Genomic DNA, 25,988 nt, shown 5'->3' with positions numbered 1-25,988 from the left:
ACTCTCCATAAATGGTAAAATAATACATTTCAAAATCATATTATATTTTTATATGAAATATCTTTGTTCAATGAATTATCTTTCCTTTGTGCTTTGATTAAAAATAGTAACTTATGTAGAAGACAGAAAACTGTTACAGTTTACACTGCTAAATTGCAAGTGCAGTTTCTTATGATGCTGAACCATTCTACATAGTCTCAAGAAATATGCTCATATTAATAATATTTTTAGACTGCTCAGTTCTTCTCAAGAATATTTGTCATCAGAACACAGAATTCACTTTAAAATTTATACGAGTAAAGGTAACAATTTAAGATTTGCAAAGAAACTTCTATAAATTATTATATACAGCACATTATAGCATTGAATTTTTAAAAAGCCTCAATAATATTATAAAACTATTTTCAAGGTGAGGAGAGGTAACACAGATACTGAAAAATTTACTGAAAACTCTACTAATGATGGACAGAAGTATCAGTCCCACTAAAGGAAAATAAAGCAGGATAAAAAATTTGTACCTGTCAGTAGAATATACCAGAATTTTAAATGTTTTTCATGAACAGTGCTCACTGCTATTTCAGAGTTGAAGGTCAACTGCTACGTAAGACTTTCAGCTAGTTGGGGCTGGGGATTTAGCTCAGCGGCATAAGTGCCTGCCTTGTAAGCAGGCAGTCGTGAGTTCGATCCCCGGTACCGATAAAAAGGAAAAAGACCAAAAAAAAAAAAAAAAAAAGACTTTCAGCTAGTACCCACTGCTAAAAAACTCAACAATAGCTACTGTAAAATCATAAAATTAGCTAGGCACGATGGTATACACCTGTAATCCCAGCACTCTGGGGTACAGAGGTAGGAGGATCCCAAGTTTGAGTCCAACACCTGGCAAATTAGCCAGACCCTATATCAAAAACCAATCACAAATTATCACTAAGTTTTTTAGCTAATAAAGTGGCATGGTCTACATCAGAACTATAAACATTCAGGGAGTTGGAATAAAATTTCATTCATTTACTAATTCTAACTCACAATAGATATTCACTGAATGCCACTATGTACCAGGCATGATGGTAGGTATTAATGGCATAACATTAAACAGCACACATTTCTTGCCCTCAAGGAGCCTATTGTCTATCTTTAAAGAAAATAGTGACATTCTCTTTAAGTAATAGGTAGTAAATAAAAAATAATAGAAAAATGCTGTAAAATAAATAGGGGTGAGTACAAGGTACTGTACAAAAACATGAGAAGACATAGGTCAGATATGAAAGGTCAGATAAGGTTTTATAGAAGGAGAAGTAGAATTTATCCAGAGTACAGGATAAAGTAAAGACATACAACTGCATCATATAGTGGGAACATGTAGTTTCAGAAATGCAAGTGATTCTTTATTCTTCTGAAAAGTCCTAATGAGCACTGATGTTTACTTTCTGTTCAGAAACATTAAAGAGACCTAAGAGTTTGTTGCTTAAATGATTAACACCACTAAGTAAATCTTTATCACAGTAATGGACAGACAATAGATAGTAAATGTCTGACAGAGCAGACACATCAACAGTTCAAATGAGCCCACTTGCCATCTTAGAGAAACACAGTTTTCATTTTACTTAGGTTGCAGAGGACAAGTCAATAGTAGGTCAGCAAGGACATGTCACTAGATCACAGAGAACAAGTGAGTAGGTTACAGCAAGTCACAAGCCCACCATTTCTCTGACCCAACCCCTCAGAAATCCACCCAAAAAACAATACTAAAAAAGCCTATTACTCCGTAAGAGACACCTTCTCTGTTCTGCTCACACAGGGAGGTCCCTCAGGTTTAGTAACAAACCTGCCGAACTGCTGAGTTTGCTTCTCTCTTTGTTGTTCAATGTCAGTATCTTAAGCCTTGGAGTTTATATTAAAAATAAGATGTACTTCTTATACAGCACATATTCTACTAATAAGACAATACATACTTACGGAGTTATCAAGAGTCTAGTGTGTAAATAGAAAAAGAGTAAACAGACTTTTCTCAATTTATGTGCGTTTGAAATTAAATGGAAGAAGAATATATGTGGTAAGTGCCTAACACAAAGAGAAGGCAAAAATATATACACTATTATGTTTCAAGTTTATACATTTGGCTCAGAGCATTCTTTTGAGAAAAATTCACAAACTCAACTGCCTAGCTGACATCTTCATTTAAAAGAGGTCATATGGAATCTCATATTAACATCTATATAAGCATCTGAATCCCTACCTTAAATTGTTACTCCTCCAGATTTCTTCACTGCTGTGTAAACATCACTAACATCGACTTACATTCTCATACAAGAAAACACAAGGCTTAACTTTTCCACATCCCTCTCCTTTATCATTCACATGATATCCATCAACAACTCATGAGGGCATGGAATGATATACTTTGATCCCTGAAAAAAATAACTGTCAACCTAGATTACAATACCCAGCAAAGTTATCCTTATTGAAGGAGAAATAAATACCTTCAAAGATAAACTAGAGATTCATAACCACTAAGCCTGTACTGCAGTAGGTATCTTTTAAAGTACACTTTTTAAAAGAATGCTATACAAAGAAGAGGAAGAGAAGTCGTTGAGAATGTGAATGACAGGAATTAGTACATTCCTTTCTATAATATTTCTAAATGTAAGTGGTCTTGATTCTCCAATTAATAGACCCAGACTGGCAGGCTGAATTTAAAAACAGGACGGACTCTTTATTGCTTGCAAGAAACAAACTTCACTGGCAAAAACATACAGAAACTAAAAGGGAAATGATGGAAAGTAATATTCTGTGCAAACAGAATTGGAAAGCAAATAGGATCTACACTTTATCTGACATAGATGAATGTAAAACCAAATTAGGCCACTAGATATAACTATTGTAAATATATGTGCACCAAACATCAGTATACTTGATTTCATAAAATAAATACTCATACATAAAATGAGAAAATAATTTCTTGCATCTTATTAAGACATAATGGAATGAAAGTAGAAATCAACAGGAAAAGAAACCACACAACCTATAAAACACATAGAGTTGAACAATGTACTTTAAAATCGTGGATGTTTGAAGAAATTAGGGAGCAAACAAATGCCTACAATCAAAATAAAATGGAAATGCAACATACCAGAATCTTTGAGAAACAGAAAAAGCAGTTCAAAAAGGAAAGTTTATAACTTTGAATGCCTATATACAAAAAATCAGAACAATCACAAATAGATAACCTAATGATACATCTAAAAGTTTTAGAAAACAAAATACCAAACCCATTATTACAAACAGAAATAATAAAAATCTAAGAAGAGTTGGTTTTTGAAAAGATAGTAAGATTCACTGAAAAGATAAACCTCTAGTCATACAAACCAAAAGATGAACTAAATCAATACAATTAAAGATGAAAAAAGAAATATTACTATAGACACCTCTAAACTCTAGAGTATTATTAAGAACTATTTTGAAAAACTCAATTTTAGTAAATCAGAAAATCTAAAGAAAGGATAAATTCCTACACATATGGCCTATTAAAACTGAATTAAAATGATATAAATCAATAACATAATTCAGATCAATAACGAACAATGAGATTAAAACAGTATAAAAAAGTTTCCCAAAACCTGATGAGTTCACTGCTCAATTTTATCAGACATTTAAAGAACTCCAAAAATCTTCAAGCTATTCTTAGAAATAGAAAAGGAAGGAACACTTACCAAACTAATTCTATCAGGCCAAAATCACTTCAATACCTAAAACCAAAAGGATGCAACAAAAAAAGAAAATTATAGAACAATATGCTTGAAGAATGTAGACATAAAAATCCTTTACAAAATACTTGCAACATTAAAAAGCTCATAGACCATAATCAAGATGTTTCCATTCCAGGGATGTAAGGATGGTTCAACATATGCACATCGGGGAGTCTGGGAAGATGGTGGAACAGTAAGCAGCAAAGTAAAAAGCCTCTCTGAGAGAAACATCGCAGATGCTAGAATACAGCATTCTGGAGAAGAAAAGCAGGAAAATCGTAGGTCTCCTTGACTCAGGAAGAAACTAAAGTGAGAACTGAAGCCCACAGAAAGTATCTTAAAAAAGAAAAACTTGAACAGAAGAAGGCAGTAGCTGGCGGCACTTTCACCAGAGCCAGTCCCACTGTGCCAGAAGCATTGCTGAAACGTGGAGATGCATGGGCACAGCAAAACTGGTTGCTGGTAAGCCTGAAGGCCTTAGTGGGGAGATGTGATGGCAAAAGGGAGCAACAAACCAGAGAACTGCACCGGCTGGCGTGCCTGAACTCGGCGAACTGCCTGGGTTCCCACTGCTTCGATTCGCTGGAGCAGCAGTTGCGCTGGGGTGCGGGCACACTGAGGACAGGGGAGGCCAACAGAGAGTGGAGCCAGTAGGGGACCTGCATTGACCTGCGGTGAGTGATGGGAATAAAACCCTTCCACGGGGAAGGGGACAACAGTTGGTAACGGAGCGGGACTGGCAAAGTACTGCAGAGACTTCAGTCAGTTGTTCCCTTCCCAGTCGGGATTGGTGGGATGTGCTTGGCCTGGGTCATGCCCCTGGCTGGGAACCACTAGGGTGCACAATAATGCAGTCAAGGCCTCAGTGGGCTGGCTGACCCAGAGGGGAGGGGCCAGTGTACACTATCCCTATTTGCACCTCAATAGCACACTGGAATGGGCAGGGTCACCTAGACTGCATGCTCCACAAGAACCAGAATCACAAAAAAAGGTGGGGGGGGGGCTGGGGCCTCCTTTATATGCCTATATGGAAGAAACAAAAAATACAAGAAGAGGAAGCAATAAGAAAAAGCCCCCAGTCTCCAATCCTGAGAACACTGATCCAGGAAAGTTAAATACAAAAGAGATTGAGGACAGCAAACATGCAATATCAGACATGGCATCAGTGGACATAAAGGGATATTTTCAGGACCTTATAGATGAGTTCAAAAGTGAAATATTAAGCCGGGTGTGGTGGCTCATACCTGTAATCCTAGCACTTGGGAGGCTAAGGCAGGAGGATCATTGTGAGTTCAACACTAGCCCAGGCTACAATGTGAGCTCAGAGCCAGCCTGAACTTCATAGTGAGACCCTGCCTCAGAAAGACAAAAAAAAAAAAAAAAAAAAGTGAAATATTTAACCAAGTAAAAAGCAAGATATAAATAGATTCATAAAAGAAATGCTAAGGACCTCTCAAGAAGACACAGATGGAAAAATGGAGGAACACAAACAAAGGAGAGAACCATTTGATGAAGAATATAAAGAAAATATAGAATACATGAAGCAGATTCAAGAGATTACCAGGAAATGTAAAACTCCATTGAAAGCTGGCAAAACTGCTTGAAAGAAACTAAGGATAGATTATCCAAACTGGAGGACAGGTTTGCAATGTGGGATCATGAAAGGAAAAACTTTAAAAATAACAAGGAAACAAGCAGTAACAAGACAAAGGCTAGAATATGACAAGAGAATCTATAATGGGAATAAAGAATGTGAATGAAGAAGCAGCGGTACAAACAAAGGAACTACAAAAGCTATTCGCAGAAATAATTAAGGAAAACTTTCCAAACATAGAAAAGGAAATGATATTCAGATATATAAGGCATACAGAACTCCAGCCACCTACAACCAAAACAGAGCCATACTCAGGCATATAATAATAAAGATCCCAGAAATTCAATATAAGAACAGAATATTAAAAGCTGTTAAAGACAAGAAACAGATCACCTATAAAGGCAGATCAGATTCACAGCAGACTTTTTGACACAAACTATTAAGTCAAGAAGAGCTTAGAGTGAAATATTCCAAGCCCTGAAAGAAAATAACCTCCAGCCCAGATTGATGTACCCTGAAATTAATGGAGAAACAAGATGCTTCCAAGACAAAGAGCAACAGGGAAAATTCGCGACCACCAATTCAACTCTACAGAGAATACTGCAGGGCATTCTAAAGAGAGAGAAAAGTACCAGGATTCCAGGGACAGTAGTAGAGAGGCCTCAATGAATGGAGCAGAAAACAGAATGAAGAAGACCAGCAGACAACTATTGGCAAAAAAAGAGCACAACAGAAATGAGGCAGAGAAGGTTGGTTATAATCTCTAATATAGACAGTCTTGATACACTAAATTTAAAAAAAGAAGAGAATTACAGGTAGAGTAGATCAGGAGGCAGGGTCCACCGAGATGCTCTATATAGGAAATATAATTAACCTGAAAAAGGGTATATGAACTGAAAATCAAATACGAGAAAACAATGCTCTATGTGACAGGGAACCAGAGAGTAATAGGGGCAACTAGACTAGTATTTGTGGATAGATTGGAAAGACAGGCTTTAATAGGTAAAGGAATACAATAAAAAGATCAAGTCCAGAAGGGAGTAGGTTTGGAACCACTTAGGTAAATAGCAGGTTGCCCCCCAATTTAAAACTGAGGGTGTTTGTGAGACCCAAAAATGCACAGTGCACCCTGGGGAAGTGCAAAGGGAGGAATAGTCTTAAAAAAGATGGCAGAAGATATTGTTAATAGTGTATCAAGAATTAAAACCTATATTACTCACACCACTCCGCTTTGACAGGTTTTATTCTGTCCCAGTTTGTCTACTTGCATTACATTTGAGGGCACAGACAGCTATCCCAAAAACATTAGGATATAGCACAATCATCTTTAATTTCCTATTAACTTAATCTGAAGCCTTGTATGACTTATACTGTTTTATCATGACTGATCTTAGTTAAATCTGGTTTCTTTGATTGCTGTTTGATATCAACAGATTTTATTCAAAACTGTTATGATTGATAGTATCACGTCTGAGAGTATAGGCAACTACACTGAAGATGACAAGATTCACTACAATATACATTCTGCTTTGATTATTACCTGTTTTTGAAGTTTTACACTATCTACAAGGTTTTGTCTTATTAATATTGTTATGTACTGTTATATTCAATTATACTATGTCTGATGATATAGACAATTCTATTGAAGATAACAAGACACAACAGTGTAACCACTGTAGAACTCCTTGTACAATGGTTTTATATGTCTATCGTTTCATGTGTTTATATGAATATGTTTGGTTTTGTATTGCTTTGTTTTGTTTCCCCCTGTAATATAGAAAGGATAGAAATACATGTTAAGACTCATGCATGTGTAGAACCTATAAACAATTTACAAGAACTGATCATATAACACATGACGAAATGAACAAATACTTTGAAGAAAAAGAGACACTACAGTACCCAGTGCTGATCCTGGAGTGTCAAGATGTGAAATCCAGCAATACTATTACTCTTTGTTCAGAGTGATTTTAGCCTTCCTTGGTTTGTTTAATCTCAACATAAATGAAGATATGGATAACTGCATGTATGTTTAAGTGTATAAGATTGATAACCATATTACAAAGTTTTTATTGTACAGCTGAAGAACTGGTTGCAGTCTCACTATCTGAATCCCCACTTTACATGCTCCACTTTTGTATCTTGAATAACTATTTGTAAGAGGACAATATGTAAATATCAACAAGTGATTTCTTACTGTTAATTCTTTCTTTGAAAGTATATTATTATTTCTACCCATTTTCTGTTTTGTTTAGTCTTTAAATAAAACTAAAAAAAAAAAAAAGAAAAGAAATGGAAACAGAAGAAAGAAATCCGCTGAGGGAGGTGTCAACAGGACATAAGCAGAAGAGTGGGATTACAAGGGAAGTCAGGAGTGACACTATTGTTTGCTTTGAGGGCTCTACTTTATTGCTTTCTTCAGCTAACCAGTTATTGGTCATCTTAAGATTATGACCTTCTGTTGGCTGTTGTCTCCATCACCTCACTATTCCTCCACGTCTTCCTTATGTGTTTCCTCCATGTTTAGTTGCTACCTCATGTTAAGCTGGATCAAGATGTGCTAACCTGTTGCTTTTCAGAGAGCACATCCCTATCCGTGCAACCTAAAGAACTCCCTGGCCACTCTCAATCACTATGCTGCTTTTGTTTTTACTAACTGACATATTTTTTTACTTTTTTGAATGTTTAATTCAGAGTCACAAAATCCATTTCATTCACTACTCTACCATTCGATTTTCAGCACTTAGCACATGCTAGATGCTCTGTAAAAGTTTAGTGAATTAATCCAGTATGAATAGAAGTGTTTCTTTTATTCACCATGAAACAACTTGTAGCCAAATACAATGCCTCCAGGAAGAGCTAAATCTCTGACTGCATCTCCTTTAGTGGACAGACTTTCAATTTTTTCAATTGAAGAGAATTAAACTGTAGGACAACATACTTTTCTACTTTCTGGAATATTACACTTTCCAGAAAAAGGCTAGGCTAAAATCTTACACTATAGCCAGTGAAACCAGAAGTATCTGCCTTACCTAGTGCCACTTGAGATAATCAAGCTGGTGTCTCTTCAGAGGCAGACATTGCCTTTCAGTATTCAACATTGCCCCCCTACAATTCAGTGTCCCATAGATAGCAGAGCCTTACCAAGTTTCCCAAAGCAGTTACTGTTTCCATTCACCACCATCACCACCTCCCGAAAAAGACAAAAGCTTGGGAAAAGGGTGCAGGTCAATACTTCCAGCTGTTGGGAATGGATTAGAAAATTATTTTCCCTCAACAGAAATATGAAGGCATAGGATGTGGCTTTCTCCTGAGGAATACTGACATACTCTGATCTCTATAAATCATTGGTAAAGATTTTACTTTAAAAGTAGAAGGAAAATTCAAAAAAGTTAAGAAACAGACAAAATTAGGTCAAAACGTGAGTGGCCTATGTTGCCACACTGTCTTAGTATTTATTTTGTTAGGCTTACTGATATATATATATATATATAAAATTTGTATAGACAAGAGAAGATAAAAGAATAGAAGCAAAACACAAAATTGTCACATGAAAATCACATCCACAGAGAGTACAAGAGTTTCTGACAATTTTCTTTCTTTTTTTTTTTTTGTCTTTTGACAATTTTCTTTTGAGTATATTAATTACTATGAGCTTCTTAAGGTTAAGAGACCGAGTCTTTCATTCTTTGTGTCCCACTTCTTTACTCCTCATTGTCTGGAACATCATAAAGATTCAATAAGTAATTGTAAATCAAACTGATTATTTTTGAGAAAAAGATGATTAACTCTTCCTTGGGTCTATTGTGTTTCTCTGGAAACACAATAAGCTAAAAATTAGATCAGAAGAATTCTGTACCCTTGGGAGGTATTTGCAAAGTGGAAAATTTATCACAGTATATAGACATATTCTCTAACAACTCACACTTATGACCAGCTACTTACTCCATTCTACTGTGGAGAAAACTTATAGACATGACTGAAATGACCCTTCCCTGGGACCGAACTAGTTTGGCGCTGGGGAAAGGTAAACACACAGTATCTCCCTTGCTTCGGGACATGAGGATAATGGCACTTCCTCTTGCTGTTTTTAACATCTGTAACCTCTCCCCTAAATCCACACAAATCTTTTAAGTGACTGTATAGCAATACATGATGATACGAGTCAAACAGTGCCTTAACTGTTCATCAGAAAACTACTCGAGAAACTCAAGGGCATACTTACAATAACATTAGAACAAATGAACGCAACATTTATTTCATTTATCAGGCTTATTGTGGTATTAAAAATTATACCAAAGTATCTGACAATTGTCTTCCATGTATATAAATAAGTTGTACAACACCCAAAGATAAACATGGAGTAAAATACATTCTTTCTTCTTGTACAATTCAGTCATTTTTGACAAATACATGTAATCAGGGAATCACCATCAAAATCCAGTTATAGAATATTTTAATTATCTCAAAACATCTCTAATGGCCCTTCGCAATCTATCTTGTAGGCCCATTTTTAAAGTATGGCAACCAATAATCTGGTTAATTTTCAGGAGTCTTACTCTTCAGAATGTCTGGTAAATGGGTGCATAGAGCTTGTATCCTTTATGACTGGTTTTTTTTATCTAAAACAATGATTTTAAGATTCACCCACATTACTGCATGATCAGTAGTTCATTTATTTTTACTGATGAGTAATACTCCATTCTACTTATGTACCATAGTTTGTTCTTTCAGTCTTCAGTTAATAACCATTTATTGTTTATAATGTCTAGTTTGGGTTTACTAAAATAAAACTGTTATAAATATTCTTTATAAAAAACATATGCAAATCAATTAACATAACATACTACATAAAAGAAACCAGGATAGAAATCACGTGGTCATTTCAATTTAACCTTGAAAAAGCCTTCACCAAAATTCAATTAACTCTTAATGATAAAAGCCCCAGATAAACTAAATATTGAAGGATCATTTCTCAATTAATAAAAGTCATATATGAAAAACTCACAGCTAACAATCAGAATGGAGATAAAAATGAAAGCATTTCCAAGATCATAAGACAGACAAGAAATGGCAACTTTCAACTCTCCTATTCAGTATAGTTCTTAAAATTTTAGGTAGATGAGGCCAGGGATAATAGCTCAGGGGCATAATCACCTGCCTGGCAAGCGTAAGGTCATAAATTCAGTACCTAGTATCAAAAAAAAAAGTTAGCTAGAGCAATTAAGCAAGATAAAGGAATACAGACAGAAAAGGAAAAATTCAAATTATCCCTCTTTGCAAATGATGAGATTCTATACTTATAAGACCCTAAAGATGTCAACAAAAGACCCTTAGAGCTGACAACTGAATTCAGCAAAGTAGCAGCATATAAAATCAACATTAAAAACAGAATAGCTTTTCTATACCTGAATAATAGAATAACAAAGAAAGAGATCAGGAAAATGATTCCATTCACAGTAACTTAAAAAAATACTAAGGAAATTTTTAAAAAATACTAAAGGATCAGTATAACCACGAAGGTAAATTATCAATGCTGAAAGAAATTGAAAAAGGAAAGATCTCCTAGGTTCACTGATCAACAGAATTAAAATTATGTAAATGGCCATATTACCAAAAGTGAACTATGGATTCAGTGCAATTCCCATCAAAACACCAACGGCATTATTCACAATATTAAAAAACACTAACCAAAGTAATGCTAACAGAAAAGTCACACTGAGGGGCATCACAATACCCAATTTCAAATTACACTACAAAGCCATATAACAAAAATAGCATAATACTGGCACAAAAACATCCACATGTAATCTGATGGAACACAACATAGGGTACAGAGAAAACCCAACAAAACCACAGCCACCTGTTTCTGGACAAAGAATAAAAGTATGTATTAGAGAAAAAACAATTCTATAACAAATGATGCTGGAAAAAATGGTTATCTATTTGTAGAAGACTGAAATCACTTTCTATCTCTCACTTGTGCAAGTCAACTTAAGATGGATCAAAGACTTACGTATAAGATCTGAAACTCTGAAACTGCTGGAAGAAAATATAGCAGAAACACTTGAAGTCAGAGGTACAAGCAAAGATTTTCTGAATAGAACTTCAATAGGAAATAATAGCGAGACTCAATAAACAGGACAATATCAAATTACATTTCTGCACAGCAAGGAAAACAGTGAAGAGAGAGCCCAAAGAATGGCAGAACAAGGGCCAGGGATTTAGCTCAGAGGCATAAGCACTTGCCTGGCAAGTGCGAGGTTGTGTTTGAACCCTGATACCAAAAAAAAAAAAAAAAAAAAAGAATGGCAGAAAATCTGAGTCACTTACTCTTTTGATTAAGCTAATTTAGATTAACATCCAGAAAAATATAAAGTATTCAAATTTTAATACCAAAAAACAAAAAAGCAGTCTAATCAATAAATTGTTAAAAAATTTTACACACACATATGTACTGTAGATAAATTAGCCATTTCTCAAAAGAAGTACAAATGGTCAAAAAGTATTTGAAAAAATGTTCAATATCTTCAGCAATTTAAGGAAATGGAAATCAAGACTACCTGAAGAGCCTCTCTGAAACTGAGAATCAAGACTCCCGGAAAACAACTTAGCAAAGAGAGATCTCAAATAGATCTCAAATAGAGATCTGGGAATGAAAAAAAATCATAAGAGACAGCAAAACTGGAGAAACTGAAAACAATGCAGAGAAAAAGATAAAAGCAGTTTAGAATGTTAACTCCAGTTCCCAGAGAGGTCATGTCTTTTAAACATAAGGTACGTATAAAGTGTTCATGCTCTCCAGGAAGAAACAACAAACTGGTCCACAAACCTTCAGCAAAGTCTACAGTTACTATTAGCTGAAAGTACAGAATGGAGTTCTACCTCAAAGTGACTCTCTATGGCAGGACAGAGATGGAAAAGAAATTTGTACCAACATCTGCCATTCTTGGGAGTGACACAATTTGAAGCCATTTTGGTGAAGGACTTACTGTTTAAGACTGAGCTACAATGGAATCAGTTGTCACAAAACCACTACACTTCAAGGTCTCTGGGGTCACTCTACCACAAAGACTATGTGCAAGATGGCAGAAGGATGAGATATAATGATGGGCAATAGTGGACAGGTTTGATCAAAATATATGCAATGTGATAGGTGTGTAGTTCAGTGCAAGTCCAGTTCCCAGTATATAATTCCCACTTTGCCCTAAAAGACTATGTATCATTTTGGTTAACGTGATCATGAACGGTCTCACTGGGGTATGTATTAATGTATGTCTGCCGTGACCTGGAACCTTCTTTAAAATCCAACTACTTTAATTCATAGTAACACCAGTCACTGGATCAATGTGGTTCTCCAACAAATTCGTGTAATCCCTCATTGGATTCCTTTATTTTTACTGTGTAGTATTTATTATTCTCCCAAAAGGAAATAGGAAAGAAATAATTACTACAAAAATAAAATGTTGTAAACCTTTGTGTGAGGTAAATTCAAAAATCTCAAATCACATTTTCAGAATGTGAACGGAGAATATAGTTGTCACTTGTTAAAATTGGTTTTTCCATTTATACAGCCTATCTTTCTAATAAAAAAAGTTCTTTCTAATAAAAAAAAGTCAATAGCAAGGGTACAGGAAATGGGAAAGTATACATTTCAAACTCTAGAAATAGGACCAGTAGAATTCTTTGTAACTTCCAGGCTGCGATATGTTGATTTGGGATTAGAATGCCACAATATCTATATCCTTCATATTTATTATTAATATTTAGCTTGTTATAACCGTAAATTGTCCTTTTGAACATGACAGATTATAAAATAAAATATTTGCGTTTTAAAATTAACATCATTGAGTTCGACACAGCTTGCAGCAAACAGACAAGTTCTATTTCATCTTGTGAGATATATTGACTTATAAATGAAATCAGCTTTAAATGATTAATGTAGAGACCTCTGTGCTAACGTAACTTCTTGTACAGCTATTATCTCAATTATATTTAAGTCCAAATACTTACAGTTAAGTGTTTCTGAAACCCTGTAAGTATAGAACAGTTAACCTAAATTCTATTGGTTGATTTTTACCTGTGTTTAACTAGCAGCACTGCTAGAAACTGTATAAAATTGCAGACCTGTTTTTCAGCATTGGTCCTGGCTGATTCCTCTTGTGCCAGCACCATTTCTCTCTCTGCAGTTATCTGTACACTTTCTCTCAATGCTTCTTCCAGTTCTTCAATCCTGTCATCCTTCTTACGGAGACTGTCCTGGAAAATGATGGAAGACTAGGTGAAGTAGATTAACCAGTTAACCCAAGATGAGCCTAGTTAGGCTTAGCAAAGAAAAGGTTGTTTGCTTATGTAAGTTCTTCCTTTTGGAAGTAAGAGAGGTCAGAAAGTTATCTTCACAAAGAAAAGAGTAAAGTAAAGGAAGCAAAGAACTAGACAAGGTTGAATAAGTTTATTAAGAGCAATGAAATGAGTTAGTTAAGCAAGACAGAACTGGCTCTCTGCAACAGAGAGAATGCAAGTACTTATGTTAGCATAGACAACAAAGGCTTAGTTATTTAAAAACACAAAAGTGTTGCAGAACTACTCTCTAAACTGAGCTGAAAGCCAGCTTTGATGAAACTACTTAGATTGAATACCAAAACATTGCTTTTCTTTGGAATATTATACCTAGAAAAAAAGTCAAGTAAATAGCATGATCTTGTAGAATGTATTCTTCACATGGACAACTGTTAGCTAATTTAAAAAGAAACAAAAAGAAGAGGACGTTTCTTAACATTTCATGACAGTAAAGTTTTCTCAATATTGGCCAAGACAGCTATAATAACTGAATATAAGAGATTGGTCTGGCGGAGAATGAGTAGTTTAGTCTAGCAATTTTTGTTAATTTTGATGTGGTATATAAATTTAAAATGTAACTTCTTGAGGTGAGAGCTATCAGAAAAACAAAACTCTAAAAAACTTTAAAATCATGTATTGTAGTTGAAATTGTAAAATAAAAATAAGAATTCATGTTTAATGGTGAACAAGATTCATCAGGTTATTATAAGCACTTCCTCTTTAAATTCTTGTAGATCTGAGGAATGAGGATCAAGTATTACCTTTTATGAAACATGAAATAAAAGAACAAGGCTTACATGGATATTTACATGCAGAAGAGTGAAAATAGGTACTCCTCTCTATCAGTAATCAATTTGAAATGTATTAGAAAATTAAATGTAAGGCTCAAAACGATGAAATACTAGAAGAAAGCAAAAAGGGAAAGATTCAGAACATTGTACTAAGCAAAAGATCTAGATAAAACTCGAAAGTACAGGCAACAAATGCAAAAACAGATGAACAGGTCGATACCCAATAAAACCTTTCTGTAGGCAGAGCAAACAATTACAAGAATGAAGAGAAAAATCTAAAGAATATGGGAAAATGTTTGCAATCTGTACGTCTAGTGAAGGGTTAATATCTAAAAATACATAAAGAAATCAACTCAGTATCAAGAAAACAAATAACTGAATATTAAAATAGGCAAAATCCCTATATAGACATTTCTTAAAAGAAAACATATAAATGAACAACATGTATATGAAAAAGTACTCTCATTAATCATAAGATTAATTGAAATAAAACCACAATAAGATATCATTTGACTCTAATAAAGACTGGCTATTACCAACAAAGACAAAATATAACGAATGTTCATGAGGATGTAGAGAAAGGGGATCTCTCAAGAAATTATTTGTAGGGAATATAAATTAGTTTGGTCATTATGGAAAACACTGTGGAAGTTGATCAACAAATTAAACACAAAACAACATATGATTCTGCTATCCTATGGAAACCTGGAGATACACAAATAATACACAGCTAGGATAGAGACACACGTAAACCAAAATAAGCCCTTGGAAAACTAGAATACAACAGAAAGAGGCTCACTGAAATACAGTATGCTGTTGGAAGCTGAGGAGCAAGGGAAGCTGGGGAAGCTGCTTCTCCTGAGTCAGAAGCCTGGCTAAAAGCAATGACCGCATTGCTTTACTGACCCATTTTCATGTACTAGTCCATGAAGGCCATGTGTGAACTCCTCAACTCTGGTACCTCCTCCATATTTGTTGGAGCCCCTCTTGGCTAGAGGGAGCTTTACTTTGTTCAAATAAACTACACTTGGCTAACTCTCCACTAATGCCCATAGATTTCATTGTTTACTGTTCTTAGGAGAAGAGCCCAAACAGAAAAGTAGTTACATGACTACTTGGATACAGATCCAAAGCAAAGGAAATCAGTATGTGGAAGAAACATCTACACTATTCCCTTTATTATACTACCATGGCAAGAGCCAAGATATAGAATTATCTTAGGGTCTATCTATGAATGGATAGAGAAAAAGGGATACATAGACACACACACACAAACACACACACACACACACACACACACACACACAGAGTCAGACTATTGTGAGTCATAAAGAAAACGGATCATACATACATACAAATAGAACACTACTGTCATTTGCAACATAGACGAACCTAGAGGACATGAGGTTGAGTGAAATAAGCCAGGTAAGGAAAGACTAATACCACATCTTTTCATTTCTACTCATTCCTATGTGGAACCTAACCAGTTCATCTAACAGAATTAGAAAACAGAATGATTATGAGATACTGGAAAGGTTGAGGAAAGAGGCACTTAAAAGAGGATGGTTTATGGGAACAGGTAGATAGGAGAAATAATAATGTTCTCCAGCACTGTAGGGTAACTACACTTGACAGGTATTGCAAAATGGTTAGTAAAGGAGATTTTGAATGTGTCTAAGACAACAAAATTATAAAAGTTTGCATTGATGGATACCAGTTACCCTGACTTGACTACTGCATGATGTATACAGGGTATTAACAAGATAATGAAAATAACAAATGTATCATCTTTCTCAGACAAAAAAAAAAAAAAAAAAAACCCACCGGGAAAACTGAAAATAAAAAAACTAGAGTACACCAAGAAAACTTAAAATAACAATCACAACACATTATGTGCCTCAGACACAATAGTATCAACTATGAGAAAACATACTAGAAGGACACAAAGGAGGTGGTATGTATGGTAATGTGTACAAAAATGCCAATTTGATACTATCCATGATAAGAAGTCAAAAGAGAAAAATGTAAGAATGTTGTTTGAAAAGTTAGGAAAAAAACCCACAAAACACCAGAAGAGGTGAAAGTGCCTATCTCATACAAACAGGAATCAGACCTAGACAAGAATGAGAGAGCTGGTTATTGTTCTGTTTGTAGTAGTATTTTCACTGTTAAAATATAAATATTGTTCTGATAATGAAAAGGAAGTTGAAAATATTAGAGAACATGTACTATAAGTAAGCTCATAAAGATACAAAGAAGGTCTAGAAATAGTTAAGAATGAAATTGCTTGGATACTAAATTCTCTAGTCATTGGTTAATCAATTCCTGTGAAAAGAGAAAAGTACCTGGGCAATATATTCAGATCATGCTAACAAGCAAAAGAAAGCAGAAAAGAACAAAATATGTATCAATTACAAGTCATCAAGCTTTTCAATTTTTATTTAAAAGTCCTATGCATTTCTTCCTGGCAAAAATAGAACAAGTGGGACAGAAATATGAAAAATTTCTTCTAAGACTTTTGATAATCATGAAATCCTCAAAGAAACCTTTTTAAAAAGGGAGAATATAGAATCTTCTGCTGTCATTCTAAAGCAGGGCCTGAGGATGTAGCTTAATGATAGACCACTTGATTAGGTTTTGGGTTCAATCCATAAACTCAAAAGAGACCAAAAAAAAATTCTCTGTAAAATATTAATAGTACGGTCTCAGCCACAGCACAAACACGAGAGACTTTAAAGTATTTTTTTTTAACTGTCCTCTTCCCCATGGAAATAATGTATTTTTTTCAAACCTACAAAATTAACAATCTGACACAGATTTCTACTGACAAAACTGGTCATAATACAATACTTGATGGTGCATTCTGTCTGGCTTGAAAGAAAAGAAAAACCTTTAGTCTGTTCAATGCTTGAACAATGAGAAGAAGTGATCACTAGCTTCTTGAATGTGTCAGCCAATAAGATGCTGGTTAGTAAACTGTTCGTCTTTAAAGAAAGATGAAATACAACAAACTTCACATACTTTCACTATCGAGTCTGTGCAGCAAGACAGAAAGATGTACTGAAGCACCTGCCAAGTGTTCCTTGGTGCCTCAAACGGGGACAGTGATTGTATTGGCATAGCCCGAGTTCCCAGATATGTACTTTATAATTTAAACTTTATTTTCTTTTTCAAATGTTCCAGATTTCCACTCTTTATGATAAACTATGAGGTAGTCATACTATTCTATAATGCTAGAGAAATTAGTATACTATATAATCTCTGAGACTCCTATTCTCTGCTATCTCTAGGCTCTTCCTCAGGTTTGAAGAATCTGAAGCATCTGAAAATTAGAAGGTTCACTTACTGAACCTACACGCAGCAGGAGATTAAAGATATGTTACATTTTGGTTTGAGAAAATTATTAAGGTTGTTTATACATATTCTTAATTTGTTACTTAATGGTTTACAATAAAGTTTAACTTCCTTAGTTAACTATATTACAGGGTGACTTATTTTTTATCTGAAATACTTGGAATCTGAACTATTTTGGATCTGTTTCAGAAATTTTGTATATATATAACTAGCTCTCTTGGGAAATGGACTGAAGTTTTAGCAGAAAATTCACCAGTGCTTCACACCTACTTTAAACACACAGCCTTAAGGTAATGTTGACCACTCACATGAGGGCAGGTGTGGAATTTTTCACTTAAAGCACCACATTTATACTGTGAAAGTTTCAGATACTAGAGCATTCTGGAGTTTAATTTTCAGATTAAGAATGTTCAATTCATATTTCTACCATCCAGTATAGTGACCATTATAAACAAAATGCTTCTAGAAATTTAAAATGTGCTAACACAAATTGAGATATGCTATAAATATATAATAAATTTTTAAGACTTGGTATTAAAAATACAAAATATTCATTAATAATTTTCATACTGATTAAATATTAACATGACATTTTACTTCAGTAAATAAAAATATTATTAAATTGATGTCATCAATTCTAATTTTTTACTTTTCTGAGACAGGATCTCACTATGTAGCCTATGGTCTTGAATGCCCCATGATCCTCTTGCCTCAGCCTCCCAAGTGCTGGAATTACAGGTGTGTGCCACCACACCCAGAAATCTTCCAGTTTTTAATGAGAAATCAGAACATTCAAAATTATACAGGTCGCTCACATACTTCTACTACAGAATGCTGTATTAACTACAATAGATTTATATACGTAGTGTTTCAAAGACAGGGTATGTTTAATACCTAAAGCATTACATACATCTGTAACTCATTTCCTAGCTTACAAACTATTAACAGAAACATATGAATCACATAGGCAATAGTCCTTATGGCAAACACCATGAAAACTTCCAACATTCTTGGCTCTGATAATTATCACACTGATAACATCAATATAGCAATTTCAAATAGCATTTGCTCTTCTGCCAGTAGAGAAAACCAACCTTTCAACTAGGTGTGAGGGTGTGGGTATCCAACTTGAACCACCACTGGTACATGCATGACTGCTTCATCTGATGGCTTGTATCACTGGTGGCACAAACAGGTGTAATCTGTTCATCAGTCTTTTCACTAATACAATTAATAAAAAAACCTATAAATGAATCCCATTAAGGAACAAAAAAAAATCCCATTAAGGAACAATAGGGGTTAATAATAATTTAGCTATGAAATGATTTTTTGTTTCAACATCTTATTTTAACCAAAAAAAAAAATACACATGTTATCAATATAACATAAATCAAATTCAAATCAGAGCTACCTGACAGCAAGAGACATACAAATTTGGGTGAGACATACAAATTTGAGTGAAACATACAAATTATAGGCCTGCTGTGAATATGTTAACTGAACACACTTCTAGTTGCAGGGTTGTAGTTAAGCAATCAAATAAACATAAATCTTCAACCTTTCATTTTTCACAGCTACTAACTTCAGGGGACCTCTGTTTATCTGCACAATGCTCCATAAATTTCCTTACAACATGGAGACTGGCATCTGTCTGAGCAAATGCTCTGATAAAGAAAGAAGCACTAACCTCTCATGACTACCTTTAGAATTCATATATTATCACTTTTGCCTTTCCTCTATTATTGATGCAAACAATGCCTGGTACACAAAGGTTTACCAAAAGGTATGAATACTAGGAGTTAAGGATGGTGTATCCTTAACAATAATTACTATAATTTAAACGGTGTCTCCAGTATAACCAAATTGGATTATCAATAAAGCTAATATATTCTTTTTCAGCTAGCAGGATCATCATTTTACTATACACAGCATTTGTTACAACACTATTAAAATGCAACATCTAAAATACAAAAGCCAAGCTGGGTATGGTGGCTCAGGCCTATAATCCCAGCACTCAGGAGGCAGAAGCAAAAAGATCCTTGTTAGCTTGAGACCAGCCTGGGCTACAAGGTGAGCTCAAGGCCAGCCTGAACTGCAGAGAGAGACCCTGTCTCAAAAAAGACAAAAATAAAATACAAAAGCCAAGTTATAAAAGAGACAACATACTACAGGTTGCTAAATCAGCAAGATATGATGATGTTGGAAATTATTCAGAATAAAATTAAACAGGGGGCTGGGGATTTAGCTCAGTGGCATAAGCACCTGCCTTGCAAGCATGTGGTCGTGAGTTCGATCCCTGGTACCGGTTAAAAGAAAAACAAAAAGAATAAAATTAAACAACTGGATTGAGTTCTAATGACAGATGCTTTCTTGAGATTATGGTAAAAATAGTAGTTCAACTCACTTCATTGATAGTTAAGTAGTAAAAATTAAAAATGATATGACATTTTAGCTCAGTGGCATAAGTGTCCGCCTGGAAAACCCAAGGTCCTGAGTTCAACCCCCAATAAAAAAAAAAAAAAAAGGAAGAAAAAGAGAGAGAGAGAAAGAGAGAGAGAGAATGATATACAATTATCAAAATTCACTGAAAGAGATACACAGTTGAGGTCTATTAATAACTTTAATAACAGGACATGTGAATAGATTCCCACATTTGATTATTTTGAGAAGCAACCCATTACTTTAAAAAAATGAGAAAGAAATATTCAGTCTTGGGGCTGGGGATTTAGCTCAGCCGCATAAGCGCCTGCTTTGCAAGCACATGGTCATGAGTTCGATCCCCAGTACTGATAAAAAAATAAAAATTAAAATTAAAAAAAAGAAAGAAATATTCAGTCTTGTTGGCTTCACTGAATAAAAACCCTTCTTATTTTATTTTAAAGAGAATAAAATCAAACAGAATAAAACAGCACAAAAATAATATTTTAAAGAGAATAAAACCAAACAAATGAAACGGAATAAAGCCAACCAAAATAAAACAATGACAGCAACACAGGACTTTAAAACAAGATAATCGGAAATCAACAATAGCTTCCATAACATATCTTGTTATCTTTAAAATAGCTGCCCGTATCATGGGCCATAATAGCCATGGTACAATTTGTTTTGTTTTTGTTTTATGGTACCAGGGATCGAACTCATGACCTCACGCCTGTCAGGCAGGTGCTTATGCCACTGAGCTAAATACCCAGTCCCATCAGACATAACAGAATCTAACAAACCAAACAATGAAAATGGCACAAAACAAGATAATAAGGATTAACAATAGCTATCACTTTCCTTTTCAGACATTTCTTGCCCTTTCACTCTCACAACAGCTATTACACATTTTGGATCCCACTTACTCCTTCATTGTTTTATACTAGGGAGACCACACAATGTTCACCCATGTGAGTCCAAACTGTTTCATTCACAAGCATGATCTCAAGCTGCATCCATTTACATACAAGAACACTGAAGTTATTATCTGAGTAGCTCTCCATTGTATAAAAATACCGTATCACTCCTATCCATTTCACAGTTGATGGGTAAGCTACCTGTTTTTTTCTGGGTCCTCATCACATGGAGCACTGCTTTGCCTCTTTGGACCTTTAATTCATGAATTTTCTGTTGAGTCAAATGTGTTTCTTGTATACAGCAAGTTGACAGATCCTGTCTCTCAATCCACTCTGCCAGTGATTCTTTCTGTTGGTGAGTTGAGGCATCTACATGGTTATGATTAACATACAATGGCTCATTTCTACCATGCTATCTTCCTCCCACTGAGTCCCCACATTTCAATGACCTGCTCTGCTCGGCAATTCCCCTTTGCTGCTGCTCCTGGAACTGTGATCATCTTTATCTTTCTCTAAAATATCCTTCAGCATTCTTTGTAGGGTTGGTTGGGTGGGCACGAATTTCTTCAGTTGTTATCATGGAAGTATCTTATTTTGCCTTTAATTTTGAAAGGTATTTTTGCAGAGTACATCAATCTGGGTTGGAAGCTGTTGTCTTTCAGGACTTGAAATATTTCCAAGCTCTTCTTGACTTGATGGTTTGTGTTGAGAAGTCTGCCATAATTTTGGTGGATTTTCCTTTATAGATGATGGTTTGTTTTTTTTTTAACCTCTCACAGTCTTTAATATTCTGTTCTTGTGCTGAATTTCTGGGATCTTGATAAGTTTATGTGTGGGTGCATATTTACTTTGGGATGGTTGGAGTTCTATATGCCTCACTTACCTGTATGTCAGTCAGGTCCTTTCCTATGTTTGGGAAGCTTTCTGCTATTAGTACTTAAGTAGTCTTTTCATCTCATTTGTGTTGACCCCTTGCTTTTTTTGCTGACTTGTATCACTCTTAAATTATTTTTCTTTGTGTCGTCCTACAGCTGTTGAATTATTATTTCCTGGTTTCTTATTATTTTTAAGAGATCTTTCCTTTCAAAATTGCTGGGATCCTGTCTTCAAGGTCTGAAAGACTTTACTTTCTTTCCAGTGGTTCTGCCAGCTTTCAGTGGAGTTTTTAATTTCCTGGATATTTCTTTGAAACTATTTCATGCATTGTAGTTCTTTCTTGGATTGTTCTTTCAAGGTTTCCAACACTTTCTAATGCTCTTCTTTTTTTTTTTTGATCTATGATTTCTTTACATACACTCAGTATTTCTTTATGTTTGTCATTTGTTCTTTTACCTGAGATATAATTTCTGATCTGATTACTTTTTACAGCGTCATGAAGTTGTTTCTTTACTTTGGTGGCTATCCTTCCAGAAATTTCAGGTGTGCAACTTCCAGTCTCTTCTGTTTCTATGTCTCCTAGACTTGTTCTGTGTGGGCTGGAGATCTGAGATTGTCTTTTGCTTCTCTGTCTTGACATTTTCCTGGCTTCTTCCAGACAAGCCAGTTGTGGGGTCCATATGCTTTCCATGTCAGCTGTTCATCCACAGTGTTCAGGAATGGGTCAGGCACCTGGTTTTCTCCCATCCCAGCTTCCCAGGGAGACAGCAGGATGCAGGGCTGGCTTCTCCAGACACACGCTGAGACTCCCCTAATGGGGGCAGGTACATGGGAGTTTGGCTGGCTGGTTTTCTCCACAGGCATTGGTTACAGGTCCCTGATGTTGACTACTTGGCTCACGGGGGTATCCAGTGTTGTTTCCTCTTCTAGTGTTTACAGCTAAGATAAATGCCTGTGTTGCATCCCAAAGAGGTGCTATGTATGGACTTGATCTTGGCCTCTGGATGTGGGGCTGAGACTGGTCTTCTGGTGGTGGTGTTCTAGAGTCCAACTGCTGTCTCCACATTGCTGCTTCAGCTGATTCCATGTTATTGACCTCACTGACTGCTTCACCCTCCAAAGATTTATGTGCGTCTGTGCGCCAAGCTATTGTCCTGAGTCTTGGGGTTCCCATCAGTCTTAACACTCTTCCAGCTGGCCTGTCCACTAACATGCAGTGGGTGAGACTCAGATCACAAACTCACTGTCTTCCAGGTCTGGGAATTTAGCTCAGCGGCATAAGCGCCTGCCTGGCAAGCACAAGGTTGTGAGTTTGATCCCCAGTACTAGAAAAAAGCAAAAAAACAAAAAACCTCACTGCTTTCTAGCTGTCTTGCCCTCTGAGATGTAATGGAAGGCTGCACAGCACAGACTCAATTTCCTACATCTGACCCATCCTCTGGAATGTAATGGAAGGGCACAGAGCATGCTCACTCTCCTCCAGCTGGCCCATCCTCCAGTATATAATGGAAGGACCCAGAGTACACTCATTCTCCTCCAGGATGTAATGGAGAGGGGCAGAGTGTGGACTTACTCTCCTCCAGCCAGCCCACCTTCTTGGGATGTTGAACTGATTATAATTTAATTGTAACTGATTCTATTCGAAGTAAAATAGATTTTGTCTAAAATTGTATAATTTAAAATTACATACTATAATCCAAGTGTGGTGGTTCACATCTATAATCCTAGCACTCAGAGGCTGAGACAAAAGGATTGCTGCGAGTTGAAGGACAGCCTGGACTGCACAGTGAGACTGTCTCAAAAAAACAAAAGAAAAAAAAAACCATAGTAAAAAAAACAAAAAAAAAGTTTAATTTTATTTAGTAGTTCTAGTTTAGATGTATAATTGTTTTTTGGATTAAAAATTTTTTTACTGTCTTTGTGACAAGGTTTCATTATGCAGTTCAGGATGGCCTTGAACTCTCTTTGTAGAGCAGCCTTGAACTCTCAGCAATCCTTCTGCCTCAGCCTCCTAAATGCTGGGATTACAGGTATGCACTACCATGCCCCATCTTATTCTGTTTAACCAATTCAGGCAAGCTGAAATCTAAATATGCACTTTGCCCTCTAGACAACACACTTAACAGCAATCTGGAGATAGTAAAAGAACATGCTTTACTGTTTTCAATAGTTCCTTTACTTAAAGCAGCAACTCTCAAGAGTTTTACTTCAGTTGTCAGTATGTTTACATTGATAAAAGCACACATCAATTTTCCAACCATTACACAAGGTAATTTTGTTGAGTCAGGTCATATTTATTATTTCTCATTTTAGTCTTTATGACTTTTTAAAAACAGGTGTTGAGGATCAACCCCATGATTCCAGGCACACTAAGCATGGGATTTTCCACTGAGGTATATCTCCATCTAGATTTAGTAATACAAACCTACTTTTGCCATCCACATTTACCAGGTAAGGTGAAATGACAAAACCTCTATTACAGAATACAGAGTTCAAAGAAGGAGATTTGTGTGACTAATTTTGGGAACCTGGGGGGAGAAGAAATCAGAAACTGCCAACAAACTCATCATGTAATTAAGTAAAAAGATGCCCATATTCAAGGAGGATTAAGGCAAAAGCTGTGGCAGATTAACTGTAACTTCACTGAAGCAAAGTAACAAGAACTCCAATACAACCCATGAATTCATCTGTGATTTTCGCTTGATGTCAGTTCTGCCAACATCAAGCTGTGTTTCACAGCAGCAGTGTGACTTTACCCTCCTGTGCATTTCTCCCAAGTCAAAACATTCAATAAGGAAAGCAAACAGAAAGTAAAAATGAGGAGGAACAGTCATTAAAATCAATCTGTTGTTCCTTTCAGACACCTCCCTCAAGAAATAGGCAGGACATAGAAATGACTCTGTAATGATAGATACCCTTAAAATTTTCCCTTTTTCAGCAATGGGAAGTTCAATTCAGATTTCACATAGATTACTCAAGGTAAAAAGCTTCCAATATTCTCTTCTGCCCTTCCCAATTCTGACTCCAACATACTAATAGGGGTCATTTAATCTTATTTCATTGTTTTTTTTTTCTTTGTTTTGTTCTGTTCTTGAGACACGATCTCTCTCTGTAATTCAGCCTGGCCTTGAACTCACTATGTGAGTTTGAGGCCAGCCTCAAACTTGTAGTGATCCTCCTTACTCAGCTTCCCAAGTGCTGGGATTACAGACATGCACAGCTACACCTGGCCTGAATACTATTAAGAGCTGCTTCCTTCAGAGTAAATATTACTTATCAGATAGACTTCAACATATTCTGAAAGATAATCATGCTAACTGCTATCCATGGTCCTTAATGTGGAAAGACACTAATTCTTTATTATCTCAACCTCACTGCTTACCCTGTTTTCTCTTCTCCATCTCCCAAGCATACAGAAACACACAGATTTCATTAAAATCATTCAACACATCAAAACTCACTTCGCAACATCTCAGATGCTTAGTGAGGAAACAAATGGAAGCTAGACGGACAGATGCCGTCAATGTTAGAAAAAGAGAGCCTAACACAGGAACAGAATTTTTTTTTATTTTTATGAAATGTTTTGGGTTAAAACTTTAAAGTTTTCCCATATCTCTTTAAAATCCCCCAGACATCTAGCCACTGACCTCAATTTTAACAAAAACTAAAGTCAAAAACAAACTCAAAAATATTTTATTAAAAAAATAAAAAATATTTTATTAAGGAAGTAGAAAAATAAACACACAAAATGACGCACCTAGCACAAATATCCAATAGGTTGACTAGGCTTTCACTGTAAAAATGTTGGTAGCTGCATATGAGAAACATGGACAAGTCACGAAGCTTAGTAAATTATATGATACTACAAATGCTTGATGTATAATGCCTACAATAAGAACAAACACATATTTTTCAATGTAAGTGTAAAGGGTCCAGAAATACAACCTTTCACTTA

At 35.5% G+C, this 25,988-nt stretch overlaps 1 protein-coding gene across 11 annotated transcripts in view; it reads right to left on the bottom strand.

Annotated features, from left to right (window-relative positions):
- Erc1 (ELKS/RAB6-interacting/CAST family member 1) overlaps nt 1-25,988 on the bottom strand; it is a 521,572-nt gene that overhangs the window by 210,898 nt on the left and 284,686 nt on the right. For 7 of the 11 annotated variants that reach the window (XM_063231309.1, XM_003463708.4, XM_063231314.1 and 4 more), the window contains one exon: nt 13,465-13,596. The exons of the other annotated variants lie outside the window; for them this stretch is intronic. In XM_063231309.1, the coding sequence (XP_063087379.1) occupies nt 13,465-13,596 (132 nt within the window). The remainder of the gene's footprint in view (nt 1-13,464; nt 13,597-25,988) is intronic. 11 annotated transcript variants of the gene reach the window in all.

This window comes from Cavia porcellus, unplaced genomic scaffold, assembly GCF_034190915.1.
Source record: "Cavia porcellus strain 051 isolate PalLab524CR breed Dunkin Hartley unplaced genomic scaffold, mCavPor4.1 scaffold_19, whole genome shotgun sequence".
Lineage (NCBI taxonomy): Eukaryota > Metazoa > Chordata > Mammalia > Rodentia > Caviidae > Cavia > Cavia porcellus.
This window is presented reverse-complemented; position numbering and strand designations above follow the sequence as displayed.